Source organism: Elgaria multicarinata, chromosome 1, assembly GCF_023053635.1.
Source record: "Elgaria multicarinata webbii isolate HBS135686 ecotype San Diego chromosome 1, rElgMul1.1.pri, whole genome shotgun sequence".
Lineage (NCBI taxonomy): Eukaryota > Metazoa > Chordata > Lepidosauria > Squamata > Anguidae > Elgaria > Elgaria multicarinata.
Window position 1 is genome coordinate 124,227,825 of NC_086171.1, and position 12,176 is coordinate 124,240,000.

Here is a 12,176-nt window from a genome sequence, read left to right on the forward strand (position 1 = left end):
CTAATGGTGATTGTTGATCTTCCATGCAATTAACCGAAGTGTTTGGAGATCTGGGTGGTGAATGTGCCCGTTGTCCATTGTGATGAGGTTCGGTATCGTGGTCAGGCGGATGTAGGTCTGGTTCGACATGGAGAGAAGGGGAGAGAACCAGGACTGGCGAGGCCACCAGGGGGCTATGAGAATTGCAGTCATTGGTTCCGTTCGTAGCCTGGCAATGACTGTGTTGAAGAGTGGGAAGGGGGGGAATATGTAAGCAAAGGTGTGTGCCCACTGAATCTGAAAGGCATCTCCGAGAGAGGACTTCCCGTGCCCAGCTCTGGAGCAGAAGAGTCGGCAAACCGTGTTGGTCTGGGAGGCAAAGAGATCTATGGATGGAGTTCCCCATCAAAGAAACAGTTTGAGGAGGATGGTCCGGGAGAGTTCCCACTCGCGGGTCAGGGAGAAGGTGCGACTGAGGGTGTCTGCAACTTGATTAGACTTCCCCGCGATGTGGATGACAATTATAGAGATGTTCCTGGGAATTGCCCAATTGAAGATGTTGAGAGTTATGTTGAGGAGTGTTGGGGAGCGTGTCCCTCCTTGTTTGTTGAGGTACCACACGACTGAGGTGTTGTCGGATAGAATTAGAACATGTTTGTGTTGGATGTTCGGCTCGAAAGCGATGATCGCTTTGTATACCGCTAGGAGTTCAAGGGCATTGATGTGTAGGTTGCGCTCACTGGTGGACCATCGACCTTGGGTGTTGAAATGATCGGTGTGGGCACCCCAACCGAGGTTGGACGCATCGGTCGTAATTGTGATGGCTGGCTGAGGTTACCGAAAGGGCATGCCTTGATGAAGGTTGTGTGCTTGAGTCCACCACAGCAGGGAGGAATGAACCTCTGTTGGGATGATGGGGTGAGTTTGGCGTGGATCGGTTGTGCCATTGTAAGAGTGTATGAGATACGCTTGTAGAGGGTGCATTCGTAGGCGTGCCCACTGTACGACATATACGGTGGATGCCATGAGGCCGAGTAGGCGTTGGACGGCCCAGACCGTCGGAGAGGGTCGACGGCAGATTGCATGTGTCTGAGCGATGAGGGTGAGTAGTCGCTTCTGAGGCAGATATGCTGTGGAGGTTCTTGAGTCTATGTCGACTCCGATGAATGAGATGCGTTGCGAGGGAAGAAGGTTTGACTTTTCGTTGTTGACACAGAGACCTAGAGAGGCAAGACGGTCGAGGGTGTATGTGGTGTCCCGGAGGACTGTTGAGGAAGATGGAGCCGTCAACAGCCAGTCGTCGAGATAAGGAAAAATTGTGACCCCTTGGGTGCGAAGATGTGCACACACTGGTGCCATGCACTTTGTGAATACCCTTGGGGCAGAGGAAAGTCCGAAGGGAAGAACTGTAAATTGAAAGACGTTGGTCCCAATGGCGAAACGGAGGAGTTTGTGATGGGACGGGTGGATTGCAATGTGAAAATACGCGTCCTTTAAGTCGACGGAGGTGAACCAATGGTTTTTTCGGAGGAGGGGAAGGATGTAAGCCAAAGTGGTCATTCTGAATTTTCTTGGTTGAATGTATGTGTTCAGGTTTCTGAGGTCTAAAATAGGACGTAGTCCGCCGTCAGCTTTTGGTACCGTAAAATATCAGGAAAAGAATCCTCGGGTGGTATTGGTGGAGACTCTTTGGATGGCTCCTTTGCTGAGGAGGAGACGCAATTTGTCTATGAGAGGTTGTGACGGAGGAGTGATTTTTATGGTACCGAGAGGTGGAGTGTCTTGAAGCTCGAGGCGGTAACCTGTTAGGATTATGGTGAGAACCCAGGTGTCGTTTGTGATGTTGGACCAGGCCTGGTAAAAGGGTTTTAGTATGGAGCCGAAGATTGGTACTAGTGGACGAAAGTGGTTGTCAAAGACGACGTTTGGGAAATGCATCCGGTTTGGAGCGGGGTTGACGAAAACATGGAGAAGTTATTTGCCACTTGGATTGATTGAATTGTTGATGGTAACAATTGAATTTGTCGTGATGTTGCTGTTGTTGTTGTTGGTACTTTGATGAGAAGGAGCCTTGTGGGCGATGCCATTTTCTTTTATAGATGGGAGGAAGGAGGGTTGAGAAATTCACATTTTCCGTGCCGTGAGGCGAGCTTTTTGAATGGTATCCATCGCCTCGTCTGTGGTGGAATTAAATAGGCCGTCACCATCTAACGGAAGGTCTTCGATCCTTGAGCGGGTTTCGGGGGTCAAGCCAGCAGCGCGAAGCCAAGCATGGCGACGGAGGGCGACGGAACCAATCATAGACTTGGAAGCACAGTCGGTCAAAAGAAGAGAAGCATTGAGTTGGAGTCGGGAAATCTTAGCTGCCTCGGAGTGGAAAAGCTGGGCGAGTTCCCTTTGGTCATCATGAAGGTGTGATGTAAGAGACGCCATCTTGTCTCAGAGAAAAATCTGGTAACGCGCCATAAGGGCGGTATAGTTAGCTACCTTAATGGTGAGAGCAGCAGAGGAATATAATCGTCTGCCTATTATGTCAAGGCGACGAGATTCCTTGTCGGAGGGCGTAGTGTGGGCTTTGGTGGAACGGCCCTGTGAGGACTCCACGATTACAGAGTTAGGTTTGGGGTGGCTAAAAAGGAAGGAGGCGTCCTTCTCCTGCACCCTATAGAGACTCTCGAGTCGTCTAGATGTGGTTCCGAGAGCGGTTGGTGCCTTCCAGGACTGGCGAGCAATATGAAGGAGTCTCGGGAAGAGCAGTATCGACACCGGAGGTGTACTATCTGGATAAGCAGAATCAAATATAGGATCAGAGATTTCCTCGGAGGGCTGTTGAGCGTCGATGCTGAGGGATTGGGCCATGCAGAGGATTTGTTCAATAAAGTGGTCGGTGTCATCAGAAGGAGATGCATGCTCAGTTGTGTCGACAGCGTCAGTTGGTGATGGTACCGATCTCGGTACCGATACGACCGATGATGAATTCGATTGATAATCATTATCGGAAGGAGAGGGTGATCTACGTTGACCATGGCATCGCTGTTGTATTTGTAGGGAACGCTGTAGAGATGCAAACCTAGGAGGTACTGGTGGAGGTGTTGGAGATCGCGGAGCTGGTCGTTCGCGGTATGGAGACCGGTGGTATGCCGTGGTGAACTCTTGGTCCCGACGGCGGTCAGGTTCTCGATCTCGACGACGATGCGAGTCGTGAGGTCTTAGCATGGACCAGTTGGAGTCGGAGTCCCAGTCACGGAGTGGAGATCGTGATCTGTAGGAAGGAGGGCGAGTAGCCGCTTGAGTAGAAACCTGCTGTTCGCGAGGTTGCTGAGAAGGAATTGGTTGTGCCAATGGAATGGCTCTAGATGATAACGGGGAGTCCCGGAGTTCACCCTCTGTCATTGATGCCGTAGGCAACGGTACCGAGGGGAGTGGTGGTGGTGTCGGCGGTGGCGACGGTACCGACGGTATCGGTTGCGGTTGTGGAGTCGGAGGGTGAGACGGAGGGTGTGGCTCCTTTTCTCGGTGAGGATTTTTCTTTTGCTTTCCGTTGTCCGCCTTATGATCCCTTGCCCTTTTTGAGAGCTTTTTTGCTGCTACAAGGGTATGGGATTTTTTGCCCGAAGGTGCCCATTGCTCCATGGTAGGAGATAGAGGGTGGGCAGTCGATGTCGAGGCCTGCGGAATTGGTTTGTGAACCGATCCAAGGGCCTTTTTCCAAAGGAGAGCTTTCAATCGGTCAGCTCTATTGTGGTGAGACAGTTTGGATAGCTTCATGCAGCAGGAACTGGCTTCAACGACGTGCGACTCGCCCAAACATAAGAGGCACAAGGAGTGTCCATCAGAAAGAGGAACCTTTCCATTGCAGGAAAGGCATCTTTTAAAGGGGCCTTTGTTAGAGTCAGACATTAGAATGGAAAACGAAAGTAAGGAATAACGAGGACTAACTAAGTGGGGTTTTTTTTAGGAAAGAATGAAAGAAGAATGAAAGAAGAAGAAGAACACGAATGAAGGTAAGAATCTACGAAGTCTCAGCTAATATTCTCTTTAAGGCTGAGCGAAGCTCCCGACATTCTGGTAGCAGCGCGGTCGAAAGAGAACTGAGGAGCATGGTGGGACCCCCTGGACATGCAAAGTAGGATGGTGGGCGGGGATCCCGCCAAAAATTATACTCAGCTATTGAAGTTCCCGATACTGGTCCTGCGCAGGCGCAGAAGCCCATAGGTGTGAATGCACAGAGACCACGAAGAAGAAAGATGACATCTCTACCACAACAATGAAGCAACCATTTGGGCAGTAACCTGAGAGTCACATACTGTTTTGATAAAAATGAGATTTCATCATATCAGAACACTGGTTTGACAGAATTTGTCATCTGACCTATCAATATTTATTTGTTCACTTTCAAGGGGATAAGACCTTGTTGTCAAAGAGCATTATCCAGCCATTTTGTGTGGCCCTTCACAAGGGGTTTGGCTCAAAAGGCCTCATCTTGTCTGGGAAGGTGAGCGAAAAAGGATCTAGTAAACCAGGGCAATGTGCACTTCAAAGTTTCCCACCAAAAACCTCTAATGAAATGGCCATGTCCACACACTCTATACATTGGCATGAGGCATTCTGGAATTGCTAATGCTCAGTCTTTCTCCTGTTCCTAATCTATTTAAAGCAAAGCAGCATTGTAGCCCCTATCAACTGGCAATGGATTTCAAGTGTCCTTTACAAGAAGTACATTAAATCCCACCTGAAGCCTTGACTCCCTTCCTTCTTTGTACACCTTGCAATCCTTCTTTGCACACCTGGGAATTGCCCTTCTAGGGTCATCCTAGCTTTTGGTGAGTCTTTCTCATCAATAGCAATAACTGCCGTGAACTCAGTGAATTTTCCAAGTGAGACTGCCCTCCATGATTCCCCTTTCCTGAGCTTCCTCCATGCATATTTTGTTCACAGATACTTACATCTGCTTAAATTTATCCCTGAACTCCAAGGGATAAACTGATGGGATAAACTCAGCCTGACCAACCCAGGACACCCAACTTTTCAGTTCCCACTGCAATCCTCCTTCCTTTCCCCTGGAAGCTAAAGCAGTTCACTATGCAGCCTCCTTTCCAAAATTTCTCCTCACCCCACTGTCTCTCCCTCCTGACTCTGGGGTATGTCTATACCTGAGGAGGGAGTGGGGAGGATCCTGCAATATGTTGATCGCAAGCTCCTCACCCTGGATTCGCATGCAACATCCGGGGAGGAAACAGGACATCATGGCTGCCTTTCTTTCTTTTCTTTTTTAAGCAGTGGGGCCGGTCATGCAAGAGCAAGGCCCTGCTCCAGCGAAAAATAAGAAAAATAAAAAATAAACTTTCCCCCGGAATCGGCCCCCAAGCCCTCTCCCTACCATCCCAGGGGTGGTGAGATTGCTACCACCCCCTCCCCTGATGGGCATGGAGCTGCACCGCATGGCTACATGCCCGTTTCTGGTGCTGTGCTTACTCACGAGTAAGTGGGGCCCAGGCAGGATGGGCGCCCACACCTCCCACAGTCCCGGAACTGCAGGAAAAATCAGGATAACTGGGGAATCCGTTATCCCGCAAAAATGGAGGGCTCATCCCTGGTTGCCCCTGGGATCCCTTGTGTGTCATGTGGATGCACAGGGACGATCCAGGGATGACCCCGGGATATAAGTCTGGTGTACACATGCCCTGGGACAGCCTTCAAAAGTTAAGCATCAAATTACACTTCTGTTATACTTCCTCAATAGCTCCATTTCTGGAAAAGTTCTGATCCTTGTCTCTGTTGTTCCCCAAGTACCCTATGAGGGCATCCTGCTACCTTGACTAAGGGCCTTGCTAGACCTACCTTTGAATCCGGCCTTCAGGCGCGGCGAGCCCGTGCTACAATTAGCACAGGCCGTCGCACCTATCCAGACGTCAGACGTGATGGGGAAAGGAAAGCCCCGTCGCATACTCCATTTTTTTCAAAAAGTTAAAGGGGCCATGTGCACAGGAGTGCACCAATGAAAAGGTAGGTCTTTTTTTTTTTTTAAAAAAAAGGGTTCCCTGCTCCCCCTGCCCCCAATTTCCCCCGATGTCTGATGCCCCCCGCTTGCCCCCTGCTCGCCCCCTCCCCCGCTCGCTCACCCCACACTCACCCCCCTGCTTGCCTGCTTGCTCGCCCGTCTGCTCGCCTCCCCCGCTCGCTATGTCCGATGCCCCCTCCACCACCACCCCAGCCGCGATCTCCCCACCCTGGCTCCGCTCTTCCCCCATCTCTCCTGCCGGGTCTGCTCTTTCCCCCCTGGCCCCCATCACTCCCCCCTGCGATTCCCTTGCCCCTGGCCTGATGGGCACAGCGCTCAGCTTCTCCCGGCTACCCGCGAGTAAGCAAGCAGCTGGGAAAAGCCACGGAACCAGCTAGACTTCTGGGCCATAATTGGATCCGGTTATCCCGGGTCAAGTGAGAGTTTAGCCTGGCCTGACCCCAGGATCCCTTGTGCGACATCTGCATGCACAGCAGGGAGCCCGGGCCTCGTACCGGGCTAAACCCTCATCTAGGAAGGCCCTAAATGATCCAATGTTACTCGTACTGTGCTTATTTGTATTTGGATAATGTGCTAGTTTTGAGCCGGCTCTACTGCACAAACAGCAGCCTGTCCTCTGGCAAAAGAGAGCCAAGGCCACTGTGGAAAATGATTCCCTTAGCACATTTCAGGTATATCCCCCCCAGTCAGGTGTACTCTGGAAGGATTGCGCTAACTATGTCTTACTATAGATGGCCCTGGTTGCTTTGAATATCAAATACCCCAAACCTCTTTTCCTCTTTTCCCTGTACCTCTGTACATCAAGGTTCTGACGGGAAAACAGTAGTGCAGTATAAGAGGCCATGCACAAGCATCTGGAACTAGCAGGAACACGTAATTACTTCTGTGGTGCCAGTGGCAGAATGCTTGCAGCATCTATACAAGTCCAGTTGGGTCATAAAAGAAAAGCAGGTTGCTAGGCCACCACAGATCTGCCACAGTGCTAGTTTTTCTAGCACTTTGGTCTGAGTGCTGGAACTGGCAGCTGCAAAGCAGTAAATACCAGGTACCAGAACTCCTATGTTCCTTCACACTAACCATTGTATTTGGTTATGCATAATACTGTGTCACTTCAGGTACAAGCTAGGAACCCAAATCATATGTGCACTCAAGGACATGGCTGTTGCTCAAAATGCATCTGTATACACTCAGCTCCACGCGATGAGCCACAGTTTGTGTGAAGCAGCTCCCTGTGAATTTGTGTCCATGTCAATCATGTCATTGCAAGACTACGAAATTGCCATTATTGTTATGCTTTATGGCATTTTTCAGCAGCAGTAATGCTTGATTGTAGAATGCTTCAAGCAGTTTTACTTTAGTTTTATAGTGTTCTGATTCAATTAAGCACACTTTTAAGCTTGTAGTAGTTTCAGTAGCAGCATCTCAAGGTCTGAATTAACTGTTCGGTTATTTTAGATTGCACAAGCCAAATTATTGCCCTGGGTATTCAAAATATTTCTTGTTTTGTTTTATTAACAAAATGGAGAAAATCACCCCGTCCTAACTACTTGTATTCCAGTACGTCTCCAGAAGTTGTGGTGGTTCTGCAGAGGATTTTCCCTTTGGGCCAATTTAGCATTGACGCATCTCAGATTGTTTCTGCTGATCTCACAATGCAATGAGCTTCTCTACAAAACTGATTTCCATGTTTATGATTGGTCACTCACAGAACTTTGCGAGTCATGACATGACATGACATTGACAACCTCCAGGACGTCTCTCACACTTTCCCCCCTTTATCCCACTTTCAAAAAGATCAGAGATAAGCTGTAATAGAAGTTAATGATGCCATATTGACAGTGTGTAATACCAAGGTATAATACAGCCACAGGATAGCGCTGTTTCATTGAACATATAGAGTATTGCCGAAAAGGAAAGTTTTCAATTCCAAAACACACGTTCACCATCTAACGGAACCCTTCGTAAACCCAGATAAATTCTTGAAGAAGAAAGCCCAGGAAGGGTGTGGGATTTTTGCTTAATGATTTATTTATTTATTTATTTATTTAATTTATATACCGCCCCATAGTCAAAGCTCTCAGGACGGTTTACACTATCACATTGGTGGCTATTTTGTACAAACAACATTCCTTCTGTCATTGCACACAAAATTCCCCTTTCAAGTGGTCACCTATGTAGCTGGGTGTATATAGGAACTGGGCATAAATATAACATTAAAAACCTAAAACACCTGTTTTAACGTAAGCCTGAAGCAATAAAACAAATAGATAATTACAGTCTGTGCTGCTAAGTATAATCAAAATCCATGATACCACAGCAGTAAAACATTTTATTTTTCACCAAATTGCAAGGTCTTGAGGGGATTGTCAATAATCTGTTTCCATACCAGAGTACAAGATGCTGCTGATGGTAGTGGTGGACCTGCTCAAGACAGCTTTTTGGGCACTGTAATTTTTTTTAAAAAACTCTAAGCTGGCAAAAGGGAAGTTAGGAATGTGACATAACCATAGGACTGTGAGTCATAGAATAGCAGAGTTGGAAGGGGCCTACAAGGCCATCGAGTCCAACCCCCTGCTCAATGCAGGAATCCACCCTAAAGCATCCCTGACAGATGGTTGTCCAGCTGCCTCTTGAAGGCCTCTAGCATGGGAGAGCCCACAACCTCCCTAGGTAACTTCCAAATCTTCAAAATTAGATATATATTTTTCTTCACATCAAAATAGTAGTACTGTGGCAGTTGTATATTATATACTGCTTTGGACATTAATATCAAAAAGTGGTACGAAAATCTTGTAAAACAAATGAATAATAAAACAAAACAGACTTGGAGCCCAGTACCAGGCATGGCCCAGTGTCTGAGAAACAGTTGTCCATGTAACATACCTTTCCCATCAGGTCAACAATTTTGGGCACAGCTTTTCCTTTCTGATGCCTCATAGTTGGTTGGCTTTGTCCATCCCAGTCTTGAAGTTCCTCAATGCTCTGCAGATAAAGCAAAGCCCTGAGCCCAGTGCAGTAATCTTCAATCACAGTGAAGTCTTGATTCTGTATTGCGCTGCATACCTACAATCCATATACATATAAACTGAGTTACTCTGGAAATTTGTACTTATATTGGTGTTAGAGGCAGAATGTTCAGAACTTGGATAATCAAAGATGAGTGCCGCTCAGTAACCTATGTCTTTATGTGGCTTTCATCTGGCATTGTTTTAATTGCTGAAGATGGTGATGATGATGATAACATAACAAAAGATATATCTAAATCAATCAATCCATGGACATGAGTCAGTTTATTTATTTATTTATTTATTACATTTCTATACTGCCCAATAGCCGAAGCTCTCTGGGCGGATCACAAAAATTAAAATCATAGTAAGACAACCAACAGGTTAAAAGCACAAATACACAATACAATATAAAAAGCACAACCAGAATAAAAACCACGCAGCAAAACTGATATAAAATTAAAATACAGCGTTAAAACAGTAAAATTTATATTTAAGTTAAAATTAAGTGTTAAAATACTGGGAGAATAAAAAGGTCTTCAGCTGGCGACGAAAGGAGTACAGTGTAGGCGCCAGGCGGACCTCTCTGGGGAGCTCATTCCACAACCGGGGTGCCACAGCGGAACTGTTGGACAATGAACCATTCTACACTTGTATGACTGTTTTTTGGGCGGGGGAAACTATTACTTATTTGGAAATCAGTCGAGTGGTCAAAATTCCATGGCTCTGGGTCAATTGAGTGTTCTTTGAACATTCTGAATGTTTAATCACTATTTTGATGTACAGTCATAAATGTAGTTGGATATATTCACTTCTAAGTAAGTTCCAGTGAAATAAATGGGACACAGACATTTTTAGGATTGGCCCATGACATAAAACTGTTTTCTTGAAGGCCCAGTCTAAGCCATTGCACCACTTATTTATTTACCATCTCCAGCTACTTCCCTACATGCTTATTCAGGACTTTTATGGGAAATGAGCAATTAGATGCAACCCTTGAAACTAGGATACAACCATAGAATGTGTCTGGCTTCTATTTGCATTAGGACTGCACTATTCATATTTATTTTTTTATTTATTTACTACATTTTTATTCATAAGTGAGGCAAGTACTGTTGCATGTGTTGAGAAATGGTCAACTACTCCAAGAAAAAAGAAAGTAGGCACATGCACACACCATCTGACCATCTAAAATTAACTCACACAATGTGTGAGAGCACAATCGATAAAATGGTAGGTAACATGATCAAAGTTTTATTCCTGGTGCCACATACTGTATTACAAGCTGTTGTTTCAGGGGTGCAGGGAAGTACACTTTGAAATACTGTACACTACAGCTGTGCAGGAAGAAACAAGGAATACATATAAAATATGCACAAGAACATTTCCTATGCAGCCCATTTACATTACATAAAATCTGTTTCTCTGGAGGAACAGTGTGAGCATTAATTAGGTCTGTTATGCCTTCCATAGATTTAAGCTCTCTCTCTCTCTCTCTCTTGTTCCAGAACAATTATAGAGAGCATCATTATAATTTCCTCCACAGGTTATTTAACTGTAAAACTCAACCAATGCTTTATTTAAATTTCTTTGTTCGCAAAGAGCTTCTAATTTTTAAACATATGAGTAACACTTTCCCCTAGCAATTCAGTTAAAGAAAGGGGACACTGAAAATGCAGGTTAAAAGGTAGTCTGGTTTATATAATTCAAATAAGCCAGATTCCAATGCAGAAACCTTGCACTATTTTGACAGTATCTATGTAGTTTTAGATACACAAGAGTATTGCAGTTCTAAACTTATAAATTATGTGACTATTAATGCTAATCACCTTAGTTTGGGAACATGAACTGAAATAATAGCAGGATGCACTGAATTCACAGAACTCTATGCATCAAATGTGCATCTCCATGGAAAGAAAAAGAGCTGTCAGAAAGAGAAGAAAAAAAGGGGTGGCAGAGGGTGGGCCCACTCATTTTTGGCTCTGGCCCACTCACCCCTGGCTTTGGCACCACGTACTGCTGGCATGTAGCTCCCTGAGGGAATGCAGTCTTTGATGGAAAAAAGGTCCCCCACCCTGATGTACTAGGTAACAGAAAAGTTAGTCACATAATGACTAACTATGTGTTAGTCTAACAATGATCTACACCTTGTGTCGAATCATTATGAATGTGGAATAAAAAAAGCAGGAAATAACACTTTGAAAGCACTATATGGAATTTGGATTGTGCCCCAACAGTTATCAGTGCACTTCAATACTGCCATAAAGCAGTAGCTTCGATCTAGCTTGTGGATGGGTTAAACAACCCAGAGTTTGTTGGGGCACAATGCCTCCCACCTACTTGCTGTTTCTGCTTTGCATTAGCATTCATAGACAACTCAGGAATGTCCTATTGTTGTTTGACATGTGTGAACCCATTGTTTGAGTTTTAATCCAACAACAAGCCACCCATGTCAGCCACGGTACTTCAGGACATGGGATACCTGTCAGAGCCAGCAGGAATAGATCCAACAAAGCCTGATGAGCAACTGAATCATTATATCCCCAAATGGGGCCTGCTTACTCAAAGTCTCACCCCTCAATGCCTTGTGCAATAGATTGAAAAGCGTTGTGCTCTGGCTTCAAGCCATGTGGTGGCATTATTGAACATGGCGGCATTATTGAATCACTTCATCTCAAACTGTTTATTTTCCCTAACGTTGGCCTTTAGGAGAGTGAACAGCTTTGGCTGGTTGCTGGTTTGATTAAGTCTGTATCGCTTAGGGTGACCATATGACAGGGCTCCTGTATCTTTAACAGTTGCATAGAAAAGGGAATTTCAGCAGGTGTCATTTGACTATACGGAGAACCTGGTGAAATTCCCTCTTCATCACAACAGTTAAAGCTGCAGGAGCTATACTAGAGTGACCAGATTTAAAAGAGGGCAGGGCACCCGCAGCTTTAACTGTTGTGATGAAGAGGAAATTTCATCAGGTTCCCCATATATACAAATGACACCTGCTGAAATTCCCTTTTCAAGACAACTGTTAAAGATACAGGAGCCCTGTCCTCCTTTTCATATGGTCACCCTAGTATCGCTTCTTCCAAGGTTGGAAACTGATAACTCGCTGTCTGCCTCCTTTGAGACTGTATGCCTATGAGATTCAGGAATTGTGAGATCCCTGGACAGAT

The 12,176-nt window shown here is 45.9% G+C and overlaps 1 protein-coding gene across 3 annotated transcripts in view; it reads right to left on the bottom strand.

Annotated features, from left to right (window-relative positions):
• Positions 1 to 12,176, bottom strand: part of DPYD (dihydropyrimidine dehydrogenase) — a 608,504-nt gene that overhangs the window by 68,436 nt on the left and 527,892 nt on the right. For all 3 annotated transcript variants that reach the window (XM_063136148.1, XM_063136158.1, XM_063136141.1), the window contains one exon: positions 8,885 to 9,064. In XM_063136148.1, the coding sequence (XP_062992218.1) occupies positions 8,885 to 9,064 (180 nt within the window). The remainder of the gene's footprint in view (positions 1 to 8,884; positions 9,065 to 12,176) is intronic.